We start from the raw sequence: 23357 nt of genomic DNA, 5'->3' as shown, positions 1-23357 counted from the left end.
AGCACACACCAGCAGTGGGGAGGGGCAGAGGGACCGGGAAAAGCACATCCTCACTGAGCAGGGAGCCCCATGTGGGACTCGATCCCAGGACCCTGAGATCATGACCTGAGCCGAAGGCAAGTACTTAACTGACTGAGCCACTCAGATGTCCCGAGGAACATAGCCACATGTGGTTAGGGCTGCTCGTTCCCGGGATGGTTCTGGAGTCCTTTGTTCAGTGATTGGAATGGTGGGTGTTTTCCTTGCTTTTCAAATTCATTCCCTCTTCTTCCCTGCTCCCCACTTGTTTTTTGGGTGAAATGTGTGTAGTCAAATTTGTGTATATAAGTTAGATGAGTATTTGTTGGAATTCTGTCATCAAATGGAGAACGGTTTAGATGAGTATAAATACATATGGTAAGTGGTAATCTATTGGCTTTACAGTTCTTCCTGTATTATTTAAAGTTTTTTTGTCCTTCACAGTTTTGACTGATTGGCATTTTAAATAACTCTTGAATTTTTGTGAGAAAATAATTAAATGGAACCTGTTATAATCTCTGATCAGGAGTGGGCAGACGATGTCCTGCTACCTGTTTTCTAAAATAGAAAGCTAAAAAATAGTTTTTACATTTTTTAATGGTTAGGGAAAATCCCAAAGAATAAAGTTTCCTCACATGTAAAAAGTGTATGAAGTTCATTTCTTGGTGTCTGTACGTCAAGTCTCATCGGTGCACAGCTGTGCTCGTTGGTTCCCGTGTTGGTGGCGGCGCCGTGTTCTCCACAGAGCCTGTCTGGCCTGTGAAGCTGGAAATATTTGTTATCTGGCCCTTCACTTACAGGAAAAGCTTGCTTGCCCCTCTCTCTGATTTTTAAAGGTTTCTATGCAGACACTGGAAACTTACTAGAACACTGGCCCTTTGTTTTTGATAGAAAGTTTGATGGTGGAGGATGATCGATTGGATGGAGCTCATTTGTTTAGATTTTGAATGCCGCCTCTTTACACAGGCAGAAGAATTTGTGAGCGAATGGGTACAGTAGAGCACTGGGAGCCACAGTTCTCTCACTGTTCTGCGGCCCCCAGAGCACCACAGGGCTGTAGGATATTTTTAATTTTGGAGGAAACGGGGATAGTCATCATTTCTTGGACACCGCGCAAGTTCCCAGCCCACGGCGCCTCACATTTTAAGATTAGATCACACTGCGTTTTTTTTCTTTTTTAAGATTTTATTTATTTGAGAGAGAGAGAGAGAGAGAGGGTGCACATGCACAGTTGGAGGGGGGAACAAGAAGGAGAGGGAGAAGCAGACTCCCCGCCGAGCAGGGAGCCCAACGTGGGACTCGATCCCAGGGATCACGGCCTGAACTGAAGGCAGCTGCCCAGCTGACTGAGGCTCCCGGGCGCCTTTGAATTTCTTTTTTTTTTTTTTTAAAGATTTTTAAAAATTTATTTATTTGACACAGAGAGAGAGATCACAAGTAGGCAGAGAGGCAGGCAGAAAGAGGAAGGGAAGCAGGCTCCCTGCTGAGCAGAGAGCCCGATGCAGGGCTCGATCCCAGAACCGTGGGATCATGACCTGAGCCGAAGGCAGAGGCTTTAACCCACTGAGCCACCCAGGTGTCCCTTGAATTTCTTTTTTTTTTTTTTTTTCTTTTTTTTTTTTTTTTTAAAGATTTTATTTGTTTATTTGACAGAGAGAGATCACAAGTAGACAGAGAGGCAGGCAGAGAGAGAGAGAGGGAAGCAGGCTCCCTGCTGAGCAGAGAGCCCGACGCGGGACTCGATCCCAGGACCCCGAGATCATGACCTGAGCCGAAGGCAGCGGCTCAACCCACTGAGCCACCCAGGCGCCCCCCTTGAATTTCTTTTAATGGTGTGAGGATCTTTGTGGAGCCGGGTTTTCACTGGTTGCTGTGCTAAAAAGCCATTGCCACCTGAGAACAGTGAGCAGCAGGAAATCCGAGTACGAGTGTCCACTGTGATTCCAAGCCTCCGTAGGACCCAGGTACACATGCTCCCAGGTAATCCTGGGTATTTAGGAAGGAAACAAAAATACGTTTTCCCGCAACTTAAATGTATTATTGTTTCAGATGGTTACTGAGTTATTAGGACGCAGATGCTTTTTAAGTTGTTTGGCCCTAATAATAAATGCTATTTCGTTTGGCTTTGGGGCACCGTGGAGAAGTTATTGCGATTTTAAGGATGCTGTGAAGGGAAGTTTGGGAAAGCCTCGAGCTCCCTGTGACCAAGCCTAAGGACGAAGAGTCAGAAATGTCATCAGTGATGATCTTTAAGACAGTAAACAAACTGAAATCACCCCGGGCTATTGTGTGAGGTGTCGGTCTTGAGCGCTTTGCAGGAACCGGACACAGCTGAACCCCGGCGGGCCCCAGCTTTCTCATCCGGGCCAGAAAGCAGAGGGCGCAGTTAATCAGGCAGGCTGGACCGCTAGATCGTGCTTGGAGTTGGGTTTGAAAGCTCGAGAGCTCTGTGTCAGTCTATTAAATTGCGTTATTAAAAGTTTCCAGGTAGCCTTACTTGGAAATTCTTAAAAGGAATACATTACGAATACTGTAAGATAGAGGATTCTAGAAGACCTTACTAAATCAAGACTTCCGCTGTAGGATTGGCTGCACACCTCATGGAGAGAAGAAAGGGTTTGATGTCTGTCTTTAACCAGGAACACCGGAAACTATCCTGCTGTTGTGAGTTGGTGACTTTGCTTTAGCCAAATGTAAACATGCTATTTTTTTTTTAAAGATTTTATCTATTTCTCTGAGAGAGCACGGGCATGCGTGCGCGCTTGAGCTGGGGGAGGGACAGAGGCACAAGGAGAAGCAGACTGCCCACTGAGCAGGGAGCCCGATCGGGGCTCGGTCCCAGGACCCTGAGATCATGACCCGAGTCAAAGGCAGACACTTAACCGACTAAGCCACCCAGGTGCCCCTCTTTCTTTTTTTTTTTTTTTTTTAATTAAGTAAGCTCTACATTGAGCATGGAACTTGCACACATGACCCTGAGATCAAGAGTCACGTGCTCTACCGACTGAGCCAGCCAGGTGCCCCAAACGTGCTAAGTTTTTAATAGATTTACATGATTATTTTTCTTCTAAGGATAATTCTTTGTTTTCATGCTTGTTTTGTTCTTAGAGCAATGGTTCAGATGCTGAGAAGTCCTGGGACTTCTGCTGCCTGTTGTGTAATACTGACTTCTAGTCATTTCTCTGCTGTCAACCAGGAACAGCTGGTTAGTGGGATCCTTAGTGCTGTGTGTGCAGGATAAAATCCAGCCTGGGGCTCACTGGCCTTTGTGGGGCGGGGCAGGGCAGGGGCACTTTGGGGGTGCCCAGCTCTTGCTGGGGTTGTTCCTGCTCCTTAGTCCTTTGCTCCTTATTTTTTTTTTTTTTTTTTGTATCATGTACTAGCATTTATTTCTAGGACCCAAAGTGTTAGGAAAATTTATGGTAGAAAATCTTAAAATTGGCAGAACTTCCTATAGTGCTAATTAGTGTTACTCCTCCGGAGAGACCTTTGCCAGGCACCTGTGGGGAGGGCCCTCCATCCCACCTTTTGTTCAGGTCTGTGACAAAGAACACTGTCTCTTGGAGTGGCGTTAAGCTCCGGTTGGGTCTCCCTGGCCCCAGTTACTTTAAGAGGACGAAAATACCCTACCATTGTGTGGTTTTTTTGGATGCTATTTAAAATGATCATAGTATGGGTAAGTAAGATTAATGACTTCTCCGGAATGAAAACTTCCTACATGTGAAGTCTTTTTAATATTGTGGGTAATTTTTACTGCACACTCCTTGCCAGGCCGTGGAGAACCGTGCCGCTGCTGTCACTGCTGGTCTTCTAAAGGCCAGTGAAAGGGCAGGTGTAGTGGAGCCTGGTGTGGGCTGCGGGCGGGGGACACGGATGGGCACTGCGCAGTGACTGCTCCCTGATGGAGGCCTGGCACGCTCAGTGGCTCCATGCCCTACGTCCGCGTGCTGTTTTCTAACTGAAAATATGTGGGTTTTAAAGGAAATTCTGACATTCTTCTGTCCTTTCACAATACTGTTTCCTGCGGAGAACTCTTGGAGCCCAGGAGTGGAGATGTGAGTGCGGGCACCGGTGACACGCGTGCGCGCCCTCCCAGTATTTGCACACTTCTCCGGAGCACCCCGGGGCACGTGTGTTTTCACAGTAATATGGCTGGTTTCCGTCATGGTGTGGTGGCGGTGAGGGTGCGTGTTGGAGAGAGACATGGCAAAAAGAAGGTGCTTCTTTCTGGTGGAAACTGTCTCCACTGTTTGCAGTTGGGAGCGTGTCAGCACCTGGCATGTGAGCGGCATCTGCCATCTGTTCTTCGCTGTGGCTGTGCCTTCCGCAGCGCGGCGCACTCCTACTCCAACGGGGAGGCCCTAGGCGAGAATCCAAGTGTTTTCGCCTGATTACTGGGGCATTCATCTCCCTGCCCTCCTCGTCCTTAGAGCTCACAGCCCTGGAGGCTGCTTTAATGGTCCCTGGAAAGAAGGTGTGATCAGAACCATGGGATTTGAGGTTTTCTCAAATGAAATCCGTAATTTAAACTTCAAATGTGTTTGATCTCAGAGGGAGATGGCTTGGGATCGACCACATTTTTACAGATTTCTTTATAGCTTTAGTAGAGCCATGGTGTATTCTTGTTTGAGCTTCCCGGTGGGTGTTCAGTCTGCCGTGGCTGGACATGTGGGTCTCACTGAAAACGGTGGTTGAGGGAGGACAAGGATTTGGTTGAGGGAGGACAAGGATTTGGCTGTAAACGTAGTGCTTCCCTCCCCCGGTTGTGCGCTCTGTGCTACCCTCGTGCACTTGCTCATGCCCTTGGGATCCTTTGAAAATTCGCTCATCAGACCGGGGTGTCACTTAATGAATTTGGATGAATAAAGTATAATGTAGCCAACCAGGACCACAGCTTTTCTTTAAAAGGGCTCACCCTTTTCAAAAATGTACGTTTGTAAATATCCTGCTAAGTATGAACACGTGCATTCCCAAGTAGCCCGTAACTCGGAACCCCTTCTGGGGACGAAACAGAAGTAGTAGTGGAGGTAGAGGAACCCACCAGCTGAGCCCTGGCTTGTGAGGAGACAGTGTCAGGCCCCAGGTTCCCGGGCGATGGACACTCTCCGTATCTATAGTTCGCCGAGCTGTTGGTATGCTTTTGAGTTTCCGCACCAGACCTAGGGCTTGGAGCTCTTCTCGGAGGGACCTCCTGGGCCTGGGCCCTGGCCCGCTTCTGAGAAACCGCCCTTCTGTAAGCAGGTCTGTAAGGCCGCCCCGGGCTGTGCGCCCTTTGCTCCCCTCTGCAGGTGCGCGTGGGGAAGGCCTTTCACCACCTGGCCCGGAGCCCTTCCCCTGGGCTCTCTCAGGCATTGTAGCGCCAGTACAGTTCCTTGACACTTGTCACCTCCTCCCTGTCTTCTGTTCCACTGCTGTCTACGGGATGTGTGTTCCTGTCTTGTCTCTAAAGCAGCCCCATCCCTGTGTCCTCCTCTCTTGGTTTGCTGGGATCGTAACGCAGTGCTTAGATGGTGGGCCCCTGCCTGTCCTTGCCCCTCCGACAGTCTGTGAATTACGGAATCCTAACTCTGAGGGACTTGGGTCACTTTGCTTTTATATTTGCTTCCTTGAGCCCTAGTGACTTCTGACACACACTTCAGCCATGTTTAGTTTTTTTCCCTTACAGATTCTTCCTGGGGTAGAACCAGATCTTTGTCTAAGTGAGTTTGATGGTCGTGTCCAGTGCCATAGAATATCCAAGTTGGTACACGGAAAGCAGCTGGCTTAGTTTGTTGGCTAAATTGTGTACAGACATAGTTCAATTTAAGGCTAGATTCTTTAAATGGAATTTCTTTTAAATGGGTTTTCCTGGCAGAATGGGCTGTTAAGCTCATTAATTCTCAAGTTGAAATGTCTTCACTAAAATATGGTTTTCTTCAGCACAGTACAAGCTTCTCACATCTCCAAATTGCATCCAAAGGTTGGTTAAAAACTGAAAGTACTGTTGCCAGGCTCCCGAGTTACAGGCTCAGAAATCCCTTTTGCAAGAGGAAGAGTGGGTGTAGGAAGGTGGGAGGGAGCTGAGTTACCCAGAAGGCTGCGTTCCTCCAGGGGCAAATGGGCCAGGGCCTGGTTTTGTTTTGTTAGTGAGACAATTGCTGTGTTAAATGAAAAGAGTGAGCGAATGATGATAACAGTTAGTTCTCTGGCAAAAGCAACTTTTCCTTTTTAAGAGATAGGGAAGAACGTTTCTCTCTCTCTGGAGAAGTTCCCTCTGGAAGAGTTAATCCTGTTCAGCCTTTCTTGATTTAAGTGTTTGATAAATGCTGAGTGCGAGGAAGTGACTTGCTGATACCGCGGATGGTCGCGCGAGAGAAGACATTTGGAAGTCCCTGCGGCTCTCCTCGGGGCCGTCATCTGAACGCAGGGCGAGCGGAAGCCTGGGTGCTCCTCGGTTCTCCCGGAGACTCCTGAGCGCCGAGAGAAGACTTGCCGGCCCGCTTATCTGGGCTCATTGGCCCAACAAGGTTTTAAAAATAGGGAAGCGTCACACAGAAATTCCGACTGCTGTCTCCTCTGGAACAGCCGGAAGCTGGAGCTCTCTGGGCCTCAGAGCCCCGGTGGCAGGACTGGGCAGGGGGCCCCTGTACGGACCCTGGGCACGGGTCCCTGGTGGGCCGCACACCCGGCCGCTCTTGGGCCGGGGCCTGAGCAAACCTCAGGTTTGTGCAGTTCCACGTGCGAGGTGTGACGGCGTCACCGTCAGTCAGTTACGTACAGAAGCACGGCTACTTTCCGCACGGCCCCTCCAACGTGCCTTCTCCTGTTAACATTTTTCCCAACTTTTTCTTTTGAGAAATCTCCATTTTTAAAAAACTTGAGGAAGTATAGTGAATACCTGTATGCATTTCCACTTAGATCGGTTCGCACGTTTGCTTGCTTTCTTACACACACTCACACACAGACGCGCACACACACAGCATATGTTTGCAGAACCATCGGAAAGTCAGTTGTGTATATCGTAACACTTTTGACCCAAACGCTAATGCACGTATTGCCTGAGAAGAGAACTTCTACCTGACGGTCGCCAGCGTCACACGGAGAGATTTCACACCGACAGAATGACCGTTTCATGTGTGACGCGTGCTCACGTTTCCTTAAGTCGTCCGTACAGCCGTTTTATTCTAATCAAAGAGCCAGTGTGTTCAGTGGTCTTGTCTCTTTAGTTGCCTTTATTCTAGATCGTTCTCTGCTTCTTTTTGTTCATCTTTCAAACATTAGCATTTTTCATTTAACCTTTTTTTCCATTTCTTTTTAAGAGTGCAGGCTGGTGGTTCTGCGCAGCGTTCCGTAGCCTGGCCCCGTCTGTTGGTTCCTCGCGGTGAGCTCCAGGCTCGCCATTTGGTTGTGAGGACCGTGCCCGCTGTGCGCGCTCCCCGCCGGGCCTGTCAGCTTGTTGGTCCTGAGTTGAACTGTTCGGCCCAGGTGGTGTCTGCTAGATCTTTCCGCATAAAGGCTCCTTTGTCCCCTCGCACTGGTAAGCTGCGGGACGATCGTGTGAGACTGTGATGCCCCATCTGACAGCCACCCCCAGCAGTGCCATTTGAGGGTCCTTGTCTGCACCCGTGACCGAGGATTGCTGCTTGCACAGCTGGGATTCTCCGATTGTGTCGTTCGCTCTGGTGGTTATTAGGTGACATTTTCCCGCATGATTTCCTCCCCTGCCCCTTTTTTTTGAGTGTTACTCTGTGGCTTATAAAGCTTCACTGTCTTTTCTCTTTCTGGTGCTCAAATGACCCCAGAGTTGGGGAGGGGAACCCCTTCAGGTTGGTTTTTGTGTCCTTTTCTCCTGTCTCCACTGGTCGAGCACATCCTTGATTTCTGGTAAGTTCTTCAGATTCACCTTGACCTTCCCTTCCTCCAGACCTGTCATCGGCCACTTCACGGTGCGTGCGTTCCTCCGTGGTAGGGGTGTTATTGAAACCACGATCTAGATGCCATGTTTCTCGTGGCTGCTGAGATGTCATTGCTTCTAGGCCCTTCCTGTGGCTAAAACTAGAACATGTATTAATGTTTGTAATTAAATTGGAGCGCTGCTAATTTTCAGAGGTTGTAGCAGCTTAGTAGGTTGTAATTGGTACTGGAAACCTGGAATCTGGGATCTGTAAGCAATTTCAGAGACTTAAGGCTTTCTGCAGGCTTCTAGAAAGTTAGGGTTTTCTGTGCCAACGGTATGCAGAATTCATTAATCTTATATATATCTCTGAAAGATTGGCCCAGGTTAGGTGAGCACAGAAACGAAAAGCTGGATTCGTTGGTTTATTTAGTAAGGTTTTATTCCATAAGTCAAAGAATGTTTATCCAACAGTGACGTTGTTTTAGGCAATGCCAAGAGAAATGGCACTTGGTGTCTGCACTGTGGCTGAGTAAGGCGTCTGGGGCAGGGTGACCGGCGCAGAGGGTGGGAGGTGGATGCTTCCGGCCCGGTGTTTGCAGTAAGGTGTGGGTGAGCGTCTGTGCACCGGCGTCTCCGCGGCCGATGGCTTTACCGGGACCGCAGCGTTTGTACTGTGTTTTGAACCATGGGCCGGGCTGCGTGGGAAATGCCCAGTGCCGGCCTCTCTCTTTCAGGAGTTTAAAAGCTGTTATGGGTATTTGGAAAGTGATCTAATAGGCCTTTGGGTAGAGAGACCCTAGCTTATGTCGTTTCTTGGCGAGTGCTTGCTTTTCCTTTATGTAACCTAAAGAGAATTGTTTTGGGGCGCCTGGGTGGCTCAGTGGGTTAAAGAGAGTTGTTTTGTTTGAAGCCCTAGTGTTGTCAGGTTGTCCGTACGTCAGGGTGTTGTGGTGCACAAGGCCGGCTTGTTTGTTCGTTTGCTTGTTTGATGCGTTACAGTTTGGAAGTCGGTTTAGATGGTTTTCAGTGGCTGTAGAACAAAGGATAGCAAACTTTTTTTCTAGTCTTGTTCATGTGTAGTGCTTTAACTAATTTTAGGGCCTCCTTGACACTTATCTGTGGTGTTATCTGAGCAGTTGGATAAACTTCTTAAATGTTGTTTATTTAAAACGCATTAAGAGACAAATACTGTGTGATTTATCAAGACTATAGCAGTGATGGGATTCAGAATGTATTTGAGCGGAGGAGGAGAGTAGATGAATACGAAGAATGTTTCTGACTTTCAAAGTAAAAACATTCAAAAACCCAAATACAACTGGTGGCCACATAAATTTTGCCTCCCTTCCAGACTGTCCTATGCAAGACTGTCATTAATTTTCTGAGAAGGCGACTCTCGTCACATGGTCCAGTTCCTCCTTCTCCATCCTGTGCAGAGGTGGTCAGCTCTAGGGCGACCAGCACTGCACCCCCAGGGCCTGGCCATGTGGTCAGTCCCAGTAGAGACCTGCCTTGTCACAGTGTCACCGCAGCCCACCGTCCCCCCCCACCCCGCCAGCTTTGGGTGCCTCTTTGCACCCCGACATTCCCTTGAGGTACACTCCTGGGTTCTCTTTCCTGGACATCTCTCCCCTCCTTGCTGATTAAAAACAGACCAGTGTCAGCGCTTCCTCTTCCGTGCAGCCTTCCCAGACCACGAACTCTCCGAAGCTTGAGGGTGTTCTCTTTCTCCTCAAGCCTTTTATGCACTTGCTTATTCTTAGGACATGCTTTTATGTTACCCTGACTCCCTTTCCTGAACCGTCTGCTTCCGTTTCTCCTCCCTCCCACATTCGCTAGCGTGGGATCTGGTAAATACGGAGATGGCAGCAGCACAGCCCAAAGGTTTCGGATTGCTGTAACCCTGCAATGTTAGGGAGGGGGAGGAGAGATGTACGGGGGTTGCGGGTCACCTGCAGCAGGACTAGTGAAAACCAGCCGGAGAGGGGTTAGCGGGTGGCTCTGGTGCTTTACGGGGTTTCAGAAAAGGTGTTATGATCAGAGTATTACTTCTGTTCACACATCAGGCCTCTTCACGGGGCCCATTAGGAAACTTTCTGCAGAAATGGCGCTCTCGTTACTTCGCTGATGCCCCAGACCACTCGCAGCTAGTCCGAGGGAGGATCAGAGCAGTCTGCGTTGCCTTCAGATTTTCATTCATCTTTTTAACACTGTACAGTTCTTAAGTCTGTGCTTGGTTGTGATTGAGGTGGGAACTCAGCCTCTCCTCCCCGCCATTTTTAGGCCACCTGCTGGAGGAGTGATGCCCCGGCCCTGGGCTTCTTTTTTATGCTGCCTCTTACAGCCCAGCACTTGTCATCCCGAGTCCAGTGGTTTCCTGCTCACACACCCCTGTGAGCTGCTGGGTGGCTTAGGTTTTAGTGTGAATGTAGCAAGGTCTTCAGCAAAGATGTCTTCACAGATGACCACACACACACACACACACACACACACACGGCAAACTCAGGTGCCTGAGTGCGTGTTCTGAAAGCTCGGATGAATTATATAACAAGTGAAACTTTCTTAATTTTTTTATTTTGTGATAATTGAAGATTCACGATATATTGATAATACATTATTCATAAGGAATAAAACGGAGAGATGCTATGTGCTCTTTAACCATTTTCCCCCACTGGTAGCATGTTGGGAAACTCTGGTACATCGTGGGAACAAGGGCTTGATGTTGATGCAGTGAAGATACAGAACAGTTTCCAAGCATCTTTCTTTGTTATCCGTTACAGTCACACCCCACCCCCTGCCCTTACCCCATAACAACCGCTCATCTGTTCTCCATTTCTACAGTGGTGTCATTTCTTTCTTTCTTTAAGAGTTTATTTAATTTATTTTAGGGGAGGAGAGGCAGAGGGCGAGAGAGAGAGAGAATCTCAAGCAGACTCAGTGCTAAGCATGGAACCCAACACGGGGCTCAATCCCATGACCCTGAGATCAGGAGCTGAACTGAAACTAAGAGCCGGACACTCAACTGACTGAGCCCCCCAGGTGCCCCTATAGTGGTGTCATTTCAAGAAGGTTACAAAAATGGTTAAGTCCTTGATCCATTTTGAGTTAATTTTTATATAAGGCATGTGGTTTAGGTCCATTTTTAGTCCCGAGGTCCTTTTTTTTTTTTTTCTTGCCTATCGGTGTGCAATTTTTCCAGTAATATTTGTTGGGAAAAAAGGCTACACTTCTTCCATTGAATTGCTTTTGCACCTTTGTCAAAAATCAGTTGGGCATATTTGTGTGGGTTAGTTTATGGCTCTCTGCTCTGTCCATTGATCTCTGTGTCTATCCCTCTGCCAGTACCAAGAGGCTGGATCACTGTAGCTGTGTAGTCGGCGCTAATACCGTATCATGTAAAGTGACTCCTCCCAATTTAGTCTTCTGTTTCAAAATTGTTATAGCTATTTCAGTTCTTCTGCTTTTCCTTATCAATTTTAAAATAATCTTGTCTGTAGCTTAAAAAATAATTAGCCTTTCCGGGATTTTGTAGGAATTATGTTAAACCTCTATATCCATATGGGGAGAGTTGACATCTTTACTGTGTTGAGTCTCCCAGTCCATGAACATAGAATGTCTTTTTTTTTTTTTTTTCAATAGAAGTTTATAATGTAAAAAGGAAGATGTAACATGTTGACATGTATTAAGAGATGCTTTTTTTCCCAGGGAGAATATCAGTGTTGCGTCTCTGTTCAATTTCTTTTTTTAAAAATTCTTTTACAGGCCTATGAAAGGAGGTTTCCTACATGTCCTTTGATCCCGATGTTTGTGGACAGTGACACTGTGAATGAGTTCAAGAGTGAAGATGGGGCTATTCACGTTATAGAACGGCGCTGTAAGCTGGACATAGACGCACCGAGGCTGCTTAAAAAGGTGCCTGTGGGGACACCTTAGGCCATCCCCAAACTAGAGGAACTTATATTCAAAGCCCGTGTTGCATTTGGTGTTATTAATAAGCCCTTTTTCTCTTCATTTTGTTTTCTAAAGATTGCAGGAGTTGATTATGTTTATTTTGTCCAGAAAAACTCACTGAATTCTCGGGAACGTACTTTGCACATTGAGGCCCACAACGAAACCTTTTCTAACCGGGTCATCATCAATGAGCACTGCTGCTACACCGTGAGTAACTGGCCTCCAGGGACAGACGCGCGTGCGGCCACCGCACTTTGGTGGGGGGGTTGCTTGGCCCCCACTTGTCACCGCCATCCGCTGCCTCGTCTCAAAGGGTAGCTCTGCAGCAGCTGTGGTCCCTCATTTTTCATTGGTGGGATCAGCAAGGTGGCGGGTGTGGTTTACTGCAGAATGGACTACGTTATCTTAGCAGTTAAGGGAGCCTGGTGATGCCTTGATTTGTCTTTAAATGTTACCTTAATGTATCCCTTCCTCTCGGGCGCCACTCTGACACTCTAGAAGTATATGCGGAAGGGCCCGAGCTAGTTTTCCTCCTCTCTCTGAAAGTAGAGTGTTCCTGTGAACGTATGCTGAAATGGGGCAGAGCGAAACAGCAAATTACCATGAGTTTGTATGGAAAAATTTGTTAGTGTTCCCAGACTCAAAAAAAATAACCTCTTTAAGGTTTTCTGAGACCTTAGGACACATCTTGCTAACAAATGCACTAAGTAAATGCAGATAAAGCCCAGATGCTCAGAGACTCGGCTCTAGGCTCTGGAGTCCTGATGCTGGGATGCGGAGTGTGGCTCTCCAGGAGGGGCCTTGGCGACCGTCTCACGGCTTGGGCTTGGGGTGTGAGCTGCTCTCTAATAGCTTTTGCAAAACAAACAGTGAATGCTGTTTTTGCTTTTTGCCCTTTCTCCTAAAAGCGGAAATCCTCTTTGGATTTCTTTTGGTTATCAAAACTAGATAAATAATGTAGATCTTTCAGAAAAGCAAAGTGGGGGAATGCAGACTCTGGGGAGGGAGGTACCTGTAATGCATTCCTCTAGGATGAGGCTGAGGGCTTTTATCTGCCGCCCTGTCTTCAATAGCTTCTGTTACCAAATTATTAGAAGGATCTAATAGGGTCTGTCTGCTTCTCTCGTACCTTCCTACAACATATCCGTAGCGCTGAACCCAAAATGATCCTTTTAAAGTGTATCAGATCATGGCATACTCTGTACAGTGTCCCTGAATTTCCCTCAGAGGAGGAGCCCAGGGCCTTCCAGTGGCTTATAAGGCCTTGCGTTTTCTCTTAATCACACATCTGCCGTCCTGCCTGTCTTGTGCAAAAGCTACGCAGCTTGGGGCTCGGATCTCGTAGGCGCGCTTCCCTAAGGGCTGCAAGCGCGCCCTCTGCTGGGAGCACTCTGCCCCGGGTCTCTGCTTGACTCCCGCCCGCACCTCCTTCAGTCTGTGCTCTGTCTGCCCTTCTGGATGAAGCCAGTCTGAACAGCCTGTAGAATTCTGCTGCCTCCCTGTGGCCCACCCCCTACCCCCACACACCCTGGTCCTTTTAGCCTGCTCCACCACTGTTCCTGTCTCCCTTGGCACTTGTCTTCCAACAATGACAGAATTTCTTACCTCTTACGTTTTCGGCTAATTGCCGTTCTCCCCGTCCAGACCGTCAGCTTCATAAGGCCGGGATCTTTGATTTGTTTATGATGGAGAACGCTGCTCGGTAAATACGGTGACGGGTGAACCAAGAATGAAAAGGAAGCTCTCCACGGGTGAACCAAGAATGAAAAGGAAGCTCTCCTTTTTTTTTTTTTTTTTTTTTAAGATTTTATTTATTTATTTGACAGACAGAGATCACAAGGAGGCGGCAGGGAGGGGCGGGGAAGCAGGCTCCCTGCTGAGCAGAGAGCTCAATGCAGGGCTCGATCCCAGGACCCTGAGATCATGACCTGAGCCGAAGACAGACGCTTTAACCCACTGAGCCACCCAGGTGCCCCTGAAGCTCTCCTTTGAACAGTCATTTTAAGAAATTTTTTAGAGTACTTTAGAAATATTATTTAAGTCTTTTCATGATTTTTCCGTACATTTTTCCATCTAGTGCTTTCATGATAATAACATTGTTGGTCAAATAAAATGTTTTCTTTTGGTTACCAGTTGATTGAAGAGCAAATGACCTTGTCAGTTGTCAGCATAGTTAATGGGGATATCTCTCATTTATCTACAGGTTCACCCTGAAAATGAAGATTGGACTTGTTTTGAACAGTCTGCAAGTTTAGATATTAAATCTTTCTTTGGTTTTGAAAGTACAGTGGAAAAAATTGCAATGAAACAGTACACCAGCAACATTAAAAAAGTGAGTCCACATTGGGATTTTATGGAAAGTGGAGGCAAGAGCCTCTGAGGTGCTCCGCGCTGGCAGTGCTTTCAGAAGGCTGGAATGGGTGTTCAGGGATCCCCGCCGTTTCAAGGCAAGGAAGTACTTGGCTTTTCCCCGAGCCTTGTGTTCCAGGGTGCTGTGGGGTAGGATGGGGGCTCAGATGATGCTGGCAGCCAGTGGCCACTGGCCATGGCTCCCTGCTTAGAATCACTGGCAGGCTGGGGTGGGCTGGGTGAGGCAGGAGCCGCCGGCGGACAGCACCCCCAGCTGCCACCTTCGGGTCTGTGGGCGGGAGACACTGCTCGAGGAGACGCTTGCTGGGGATCTCCTGGGGGTCCCCAGCCATTGGATTATTATTATCTGTGGAAAAACTTTCCTTCTCATTTTTTTTTTTAAGATTGATTTATTTGATTGGGTGGGGGGAGTGCGTGAGCACAGTGGGAAGGTGCAGAGGGAGAAGGAAAGAGAATCTCAAGCAGGCTCCCCGCTGAGCCCGAAGCCTGATGTGGGGCTTGAACTCACAACCCTGAGACCATGTCCTGAGCTAAAATCAAGAGTCGGATACTTAACCGACTGGGCCACCCAGGCGCCCCCATTTCCTTCTCATTTTTATCCCGCTGCTCAGTGTGTGGAATGTGGTTGTGAAGTGTATCCATGTGGGGTTCTGAGAGCTTCTGGAAGGCCTGCTTTCTTCTCAAGGTGTTCGAATTTGGATGGAGACACAAAGCATACGCTGAGTACAAGTTTGATAAATCAGTGCTTCTAACTCGTCCTAAAAAGAAATTCTGTCTTTTTATTTTTTTTTATTTTTATTTTTTATTTATTTATTTGACAGAGAGAGATCACAAGTAGACAGAGAGGCAGGCAGAGAGAGAGAGAGAGAGGGAAGCAGGCACCCTGCTGAGCAGAGAGCCCGATGCAGGACTCGATCCCAGGACCCTGAGATCATGACCCGAGCCGAAGGCAGCGGCTTAATCCACTGAGCCACCCAGGCGCCCGAAATTCTGTCTTTTTAGATATGATTTCCTAGACCTTTGGAGAAGAGGGAGTAAAACAATTAGAAAAACAAAAAACACAAAGGCATTTCACTTTTCTTTTTATAGATTTATTCTGTAGCAATCAGTTTTTATTAGTGTTTTAAAAACCTGCGGGAGATGAAAGATTTGAACGTTGAATATACGCTGCCCTTAAAATTGGTTTTGTTTTAAAGGGAAAAGAAATCATCGAATACTACCTTCGTCAGCTGGAAGAAGAAGGCATAACGTTCGTGCCCCGCTGGACTCCCCCTTCCGTTGCCCCGTCCTTGGAGGCCTCCTCGTCGCGTAAGAAGCAGGCGGCGTCCTTGGCTATTGTGGTTCCAGACGCTGCCCAGGCGGAGGGGCCGGGTAGCGAGGCCCTCAGCAGCCCCAGCGGGCCGCCCGAGCCCGCGGCGGGGACCCCGGACGGTGCGTTGGAGACAGGGTCGTCCCGCGAGCCAGGCCAGGGCACTCCGCGGATTCCTTTCCCCTCTGCTTCCTCCACCCATGCCTGTTTCCTGAGGACGCATGGAGATAATCACTGTCCCTTTGCCACCTTTTATTTTTTTCCTAGAATGGAGAAACATTTAATGTTTTTTAATGGGCAGGAAGGGTTATATCAAGTTATTCTTTTCTTGATACCAGGAAATGTGTCTATTTTCAGGGCATCTTTAGTGAGTGAAAGGAAGCAACGGATCCTTTTCACAGCTGTATCACCCTCAAACACCTTACACTCTGTGCTAGGCCCTGTTGTCAGCACTTAATGAAAATTTACTCACTTGACCGTGGTTCCGTCTTACTACAAAGTGCTTATTACCCTCATTTTCTGCATGAGTGACCTGAGGCCCAGAGGAGCTGAGTAACTTGCACGGAGTCACACAGCCAGCGGGTGGTGGCCCTGGGACTGAGCCGAGGTGGCTGGCTCTGGGGTCTGCACGTAGCCGGTGTGCTGTGCTAAACACATGTGCACACACACAACACATGCATGCGTGCACGCACACACACAACACATGCACGCGCACACACCTGTTTATTTCTCAGAGTGACGCCCACTGTGAAACCACCCAAGAAAATTCTACCACTCCTAAGTTTTGTTGAAGTATTGGTTTCTCTTCCCACACTTTCTTCTCTGTAGCAAAACTGTGCGATTTGTTTGCCATTCAGTAGGTCGCAGGTGGCGGAGACTTAAATTGGTTTGGGGACACGTTTTATTTTTCTACCTCGTGAGCGTTTGCTGTATTTTAGGTACCCGATCATGAAGAAGATTTCTTGTATTCTTTTTTTTTTTAAACACTTTTTTTTTTTAATTTTATTTATTTATTTGACAGACAGATCACAAGTAGGCAGAGAGGCAGGCAGAGAGAGAGGAGGAAGCAGGCTCCCCGCTGAGCAGAGAGCCCGATGCGGGGCTCGATCCCAGGACCCTGGGATCATGACCTGAACTGAAGGCAGAGGCTTAACCCACTGAGCCACCCAGGCACCCTGAGATTTCTTGTATTCTTTTTTTTTTTTAAGGTTTTATTTATTTGACAGGCAGAGATCACAAGTAGGCAGAGAGGCAGGAAAAGAGAGGGGGGAAGCAGGCTCCCCGCTGAGCAGAGCGACTCGGGACTCGATCCCAGGACCCTGAGATCATGACCCGAGCTAAAGGCAGAGGCTTTAGCCCACTGAGCCCCCCAGGCGCCCCTCTTGTATTCTTGAGCGCAGTAGCTCTTTTCAGAATAGGTTTAAGTCTACATGCTTGGTTTATTTCATAGTTTTATATCACGTAGGTCTTCTTTATATAAGTTTGAATTAAAATAGTCACTCATCATCTGGTACAGATTTTCTCCTGTCGTGAGTAGTGTTGCAATTTTGCAAATAGGGTTGACCACGCAGTGATCAGGGAATGTAACCGAATCACTAGCTGGACCCGGGGCTCGGTCAGTGATTTGATCTTACAGACTCTCAGCGAGGGTCTCCAGGGTACTGGCTTGGCTCTGCGGCCCCTGGGGTATTGTTGAGTTCCGTGACTCAAGGAACCACACTTCACTTTGCTGAGCAGGACCAGTTTGGAAGCCTTCACGTTCCAGTGTTCTCTGTGTAAATGTTGTCCTGTAACTTCTGTTGCAGACAAACTGGATGCGGACTACATCAAGAGGTACCTGGGTGATTTGACCCCGCTACAGGAGAGCTGCCTGATCCGGCTTCGCCAGTGGCTCCAGGAGACCCACAAGGGCAAAGTGAGAACCTACACCCCCTGTGCACGGTGCTGTCTTTGTTGCTCTGGACCTGGTCCTGCTTGTAGTTTCGGAGAGTACATGTTCCCAATTACCGTAGCTGGGGATGTCCCTCTCAGTCCCAGTGTCGGGGGAGCTGTATTTCTGGGTGTGGCATCCGAGTCCCTCCTGGCGAGTTGAGATGCCCCGCTGTGTACAGTCAGCTGTGCTTTTCGAGGCTTACCAGGGGAGGGTCTCCCTTAAGAACAATTCCAGGTCAAGCTACAAGGCAATATTATATTCCAAATATTCAGGTTTTTAAAAGATTATTTATTTATTTATTTATTTTAGATAGAGTGGGGGGAGGGATAGAGGGAGAAGAAGAGGGAGAGAATACCCAGCAGACTCCCCACTGAGCGAGGAGCGCAACCTGGGACTCTATCCCACAACCCTGAGATCACAACCTGAGCTGAAACCAAGAGCCGGACACTCAACCTACTGAGCCATCCAGGCGCCCCCAAGGATTCAGATGGTTTAATTTTCAGAAGCTTTGGAAGGATTTCACAGATGGTTCCAAGACCAGAAGCGTTTGAGCTTTCATTTTGAGGTTTTTGGTAGAATTTTAGCCTTGTTCAGAAATCCGGTTTTTCTAACAAGCTTCATACCGATAGGGGGCTGGTGGCGAGCACAGGCAGACTGGCGTGTCTGGCTGGGTGCTGGCGTCACTTAGTGAAGGGAAGCTGGGGTTGCACAGGGTGGGCCCGCGCTCGAGTTCCGTCAGCTGTCAGCCCCAGTTACAAGAGCCATGTTCTGAGGACTGTTCAGTGTCCCTTGTCGAGATCACAGCAACTGTCATCACGGCTGTCAGTTGTGGTGCGCTCACCCTGGCCCAGGCGCTCTCACGATCTCGATGAGTTCCGCCCTGAGGTGGTGGCGTTTCTGTCGTAGGAGGGGACTGAGGCACAGAGCAGTGAAGTCACTTGCCTGAGGCGAATGAGCACTGGGGTGAGGCTTTGAAGCTGGGCCTGGGCGCCATCTGCATGCCTCGTGCTGTCCCAGCAGTGCGGTCATTGGCAGGCTCCTCTCCCGCCGCCCTCCTGTCCCCTGTGGACCAGCAGCGAGCGCGTGGCCGCAGAGGAAGACAGCCAGGCCAGAGGAGACTCCGACATGGTTTTGGTCACCTTACACGGTAGCAGACTTTAGAGGAGGAGTGCGTTACGAATGTCACCAGCCCGACCACAGTCAGTGCTTGCGTATTGTCACACTTGTTCCAGTGGCCTGGAAGTGCGGAGAAGTGCACCCGGCTCGTAACCCTCAGTCAGTCCTGTGGATTGAAGCATCTGATGTTTATGCCTTTGCTCTACTTGGCCGAAACGGAGATGGGCCACGATAAAGATTATTCCGATTAACGATACCGATTTTCTAAAGCATTGAGGAAGGTTTTCTCTAGTAACGGTTAATTTTAAGTAGCGTGATAATGCAGCTCCCTGTGGTGAAAAGTGACAGTTTTAGAGTGTTCTTCCCTTGGTAACTTGTTTTTTTCCCCCCTTAGCAACTTTTAACATTGCTTAGAAACCTCTTTTCCTCTCACTAGATCCCGAAAGACGAGCATATTCTTCGGTTCCTACGCGCCCGGGACTTCAATATCGACAAAGCCAGAGAGATTCTGTGTCAGTCCCTGACTTGGCGGAAGCAGCACCAGGTGGACTACATTCTGGAGACCTGGAGCCCCCCGCAGGTCCTGCAGGACTACTATGCGGGGGGCTGGCACCACCACGACAGAGGTGGGCTGGGCGTCCTGGACACACTTCGAGGCTGCACTGCGTGCGGTCGAAGGGGCCCCTCCCGGGAACAGAATGGGGTCCATCCATACGTCTAGCCCCCTCCACCCCGCCCCCTCGGAAGCCCCCCGAAGGCCCCCATAGAGCAGCAGAGGCGGGCTGTCTGCTCCTTCCCTCGGCTCGCGGCCCCTTGGCCACCAAGTTTCTTCACCTCCTCTCTTGGTCACAAAGGCTTTGTTTTGACTCATTAAAAAACTGGCATGCTGGAGGGCAGTGTTTTCAGGAGCACAGTGCTAGTAAAGGAACGTTCCTCAACTGCAATCCCTACGAGATCTAGGACAACATGTAGCCAGGTTTTCTCTATCAAAACAGTGAGGAACTTCAGCTGCGTTTTGGGCAGGAAGTAAAACACAAGCCGAGGCAGTGACGCCCCTGAACGAAGGGTGGGTTAAGCCGGGCGCAGTTCTCTTGGGTCGCTGTCCGTAGCGCGCCTTGCAGGAGAGCCGGCGTTTGCCAGAGTCATGCTCACTCTCACTCTTTGCTGGTTCGGAGCTGGACCGTGGACAGAACGGAATCGTGGGTGTAGAGCGGGCACGAGGGTGGCCCTGGAACTGCATCCCCTGACCCCAGCAGATTCTTCCAAAACAGAGCTGCTCGGATTTGTCTGTTTTCCGGACCTTATCTTCTGTACTTTTCCAGATTAATTGTAGCTCTTTGTTTTTCCTAGCAACATATGTTTATTCTACTTGCCCACCTTTCAAAGATTAAAGTTTGGTAGTGAAACATTAACAAAGGTGTTTTATAAATATGGGAAGCAACTTTTATAAATCTTCCTTTCAACAAGATTTAGGAGCACAAAGACCTTTTTGTTTTAAGTAGAACAGATCTAGACCCAGGCCAGGTGATAAATACAAGGAAAATTTGGACTTCTTTGTCAAGATGACAGGGCTGACCCTCCAGTATCAGAAGACAAGTCTCAGTGGCTTGTCAGTAGCAGATTCCGTTCCTGGCCTTTCTGCCGCTCCCCTGGGGCACCAAGTGTCGGGAGTCCAGGCTCTAGAGACTCTGCGGACTCCAGGGGACACTGTGGCCACCGAGATCTTTCTCCCTCTGTGTCGCTAGCCCGTGAAGACAGGGCATTTGTATAGTGAGGGAGGTTCCTCTCGGGTTCCATGTGCTACACCTCCGGGCTGTAAACACGTAGAGCCAACGTGTGCTGCTTGGGGCGGATTTAAAAATGTCCTGGAAATCCTCATTTATCCTGATCCTGTGGGTGGGAATCGGGACGCTGGCTTTTAAAAAGATCTAGACGTTAACGTTTTGTTAACTCGTGAAATGAAAAAAAAGGTGTTTTTTTCTAAGAAACAAAATTTTAAAATACTCCATAATCACAGAAAAAAATCACACAAAAAAAGTTTCTGTGGATATTCTGAGGTGTTCCCCCGACCCTGCCACTGAAAGTCAGCTCTGCTCCGCCCCCTGGTGGTTGAAGTGAGGAGGCCTAGCGGCGACCCCGTCAGTACCGGTCGTTAGAGCCAGATGAGAGGCTGAGATGTGACTGGTGTGTCTTATCCTGGGCACAGGGGCAGCGGCTGGGGGGAGCTCCTGTCCACACACAGCCAGCCGCGGCTTCTGTGGGAAAGCGCGCTCCTTGTTAAGGCTCCTAGGGTGGCACCGTCAGCTTCTCTTCAGGAACGCGGCTGATCCTCCCTTACCCTCCCCTCCTGCAGACGGGCGGCCGCTGTACGTGCTCCGGCTGGGGCAGATGGACACCAAGGGCCTGGTGCGAGCCCTCGGGGAGGAGGCTCTGCTGAGATACGTAAGTGCCTCCTGGGGAGGTCGCCGCCCCCTCCCTTTGCCAGCAGCTCGGTGACCTCACCGTGTTAGCGAGCATGGAGAGCGTTCGTCATTAGGCCGGTCACTTATCTGTGGAGCGTGAGGAATAGCGTGGAGGACAGTAGGAGACGAGAGGGGGAATGAAGGGGGGAATCACAGGGGGAGGTGAACCATGAGAGACTGTGGACTCCGGGAAACAAATGGGGTTTCAGAGGGAGGGGGCTGTGGGGATGGGTGAGCCCGGTGATGGGTATTAAGGAGGGCGCGGGCTGCATGGAGCACCGGGCGTTAGGCGCAGGCCGTGAACCACGGAACAGCACATCAAAAACTAATCAAGTACTGTGCGGTGACTAACGTAATAAAAATTGTAAAAACTCTATGTTTTCAAAGCAATGATAATTAAAACATAAAATTCCCATTTAAAAACAGGCCACTCTGTAAATATATTTTTAAAATTTCAAAAGAGGGCACGGAAGTTATAAAAATGTTTTTCATAGGGAAGCAGCAACAAAAAAATCTGTATAGCCCCTCAAGATGACTTCGTGGGGACCAGTTTTGGGTCCTCTTGTTTCACTGGCTTGGTCCCACCCCTCCCCTCTCCTCTTGAGCTCTCTCAGGTCAGGCCTCTTCATAGTAGTGTTTGCCCGGCACTGCCTTACTCGCAGGTCTTCACATCTCTTACCTGGACGATTATTAATGCTTCCTTCCTGCCCCCCGAACTCCAGGCTCCCCCCGCCCCCCCGCATTTCAGCCTCTGCAGTGTGGACAGTTACGAAGAGAAGGATGTGCTTAAATTAAAAACCAAACAAATGAGGGCGCCTGGGTGGCTCAGTGGGTTAAGCGTCTGCCTTCGGCTCAGCCCTTGGTCCCAGGGTCCTGGGATCGAGCCCCGCATCGGGCTCTCTGCTCAGTGGGCTGTGTGATTGTCACTTTGTTTCATAGTTTGACGCAGTGCCGTTACTTAGACTAATCGTGGGCTTTTGTGGCCATTTCACACACAGGTTCTTTCCATAAACGAAGAAGGGCTGAGACGGTGTGAAGAAAATACAAAAGTCTTCGGTCGACCTATCAGGTAGATGTTGATTTCGTTTTCCCTTCCAGCTTATTGAGAATGTGGGGTAAATATCTCTACTTGACTTTTGGGGCCAAAATCTGGTTTGACTTTTAGGCTTTTAGATTTCTAGAACCAAGTCTAAATAGCTTTCCGTTTTCTGCAGTATTCCAGAAGGTAGAAGCCGAAAGCCGTACATGCAGTTGGGTCGGTTGGGAGGGGTAGGTGCTGGATTTTGGTATCTGTACCCCTGAGTGAGGCACTGCTGTCCCCTCAGTCTGAGTGGGTCGGCCTGTCCGGTTAGTCCACGGGTCCTCGGGAGCCCCGGGGCGCAGGTCAGCTTTGTCTGTCGTAGCTGCAGGGCTGCGAGGACGTTATTCTGCATTTCTGAGCTGTACTTGTCGCCACGGTGAACTGTTTAGGAAATGTGCAGTGGTGCAGGGGTGGACATAGAAAGGCCCAGCGGGGGCCTGGGAGGGCAGCACCGCCTGGCAGGAGGGAGTCTTGAGGGTCCAGTCCGGGCTGCAGCATCAGCTCCAGTATGTCGTGTCTGCCAGGAGAGCTGCTGGCGCTTCGGGCACTCGGGGGGTCAGAAGCCAGACTCGTGCCCCGCTTGGTCTGTCGAGGTGGCCCGGCCAGTCAGGCCCAGCGCATCGGGCGCCTTGTCTGTGGGGTCGCGTGCGGGTCCGAGTGGGGTTCCTCGCTGTCAGCGAGCCGCTGAGCTGCTGCTGCTCCGGGCCGGGGGCTCCCCCACGGGTCCGTGCGCTGCGGGCCACGGGCTGGAAGCGCAGTTCCTGGCGCTTGACGTTTTAGAAACTGGTCTGGTTTTGGAAACGGCTCTAAATGGCGGTTTCGTACTGTCAAGAAGATCACTTAGGACGTGGCTTGCACGCGTGCGTGTCTAGTGCGTGGCTCACACGTCTGCACCCCCGCAGCTCGTGGACCTGCCTGGTGGACCTGGAGGGGCTCAACATGCGCCACCTGTGGAGACCCGGCGTCAAGGCCCTGCTGCGCATCATAGAGGTGGTGGAGGCCAACTACCCCGAGACGCTCGGCCGCCTCCTCATCCTGCGCGCCCCCCGCGTCTTCCCGGTCCTCTGGACGCTGGTGGGTGTGGCCGCGCCGCTGCCCAAGCCGGGAGCCACTTACGAGGCGCCTGGGCTGGCTTTCCTGTCCCTGTGTCTGTTCGTCTTAACTAGTCAGGAAATAGCAAATGTGGAAACATACAGGCCCTCTCAAACCGCAGAGCTCCTGAGAGTCCTTTTGTTACGCAAATA

At 49.6% G+C, this 23357-nt stretch overlaps 1 protein-coding gene across 4 annotated transcripts in view; it reads left to right on the top strand.

Annotated features, from left to right (window-relative positions):
* The window catches only part of SEC14L1 (SEC14 like lipid binding 1), a 74109-nt gene that overhangs the window by 23583 nt on the left and 27169 nt on the right, over positions 1-23357 (top strand). For 3 of the 4 annotated variants that reach the window (XM_047706928.1, XM_047706927.1, XM_047706930.1), the window contains exons 4-12: positions 11654-11803; positions 11918-12049; positions 14046-14174; positions 15409-15643; positions 17327-17436; positions 19007-19196; positions 20924-21012; positions 22031-22101; positions 23016-23187. In XM_047706928.1, the coding sequence (XP_047562884.1) occupies positions 11654-11803; positions 11918-12049; positions 14046-14174; positions 15409-15643; positions 17327-17436; positions 19007-19196; positions 20924-21012; positions 22031-22101; positions 23016-23187 (1278 nt within the window). The remainder of the gene's footprint in view (positions 1-11653; positions 11804-11917; positions 12050-14045; positions 14175-15408; positions 15644-17326; positions 17437-19006; positions 19197-20923; positions 21013-22030; positions 22102-23015; positions 23188-23357) is intronic. The other variant, XM_047706929.1, reaches the window with a different exon arrangement.

Source organism: Lutra lutra, chromosome 16 (assembly GCF_902655055.1).
Source record: "Lutra lutra chromosome 16, mLutLut1.2, whole genome shotgun sequence".
In the NCBI taxonomy this organism is placed as follows: domain Eukaryota; kingdom Metazoa; phylum Chordata; class Mammalia; order Carnivora; family Mustelidae; genus Lutra; species Lutra lutra.
Note: the sequence above shows the minus strand (reverse complement) of the source record. Positions and strands in the feature narration are given on the sequence as shown.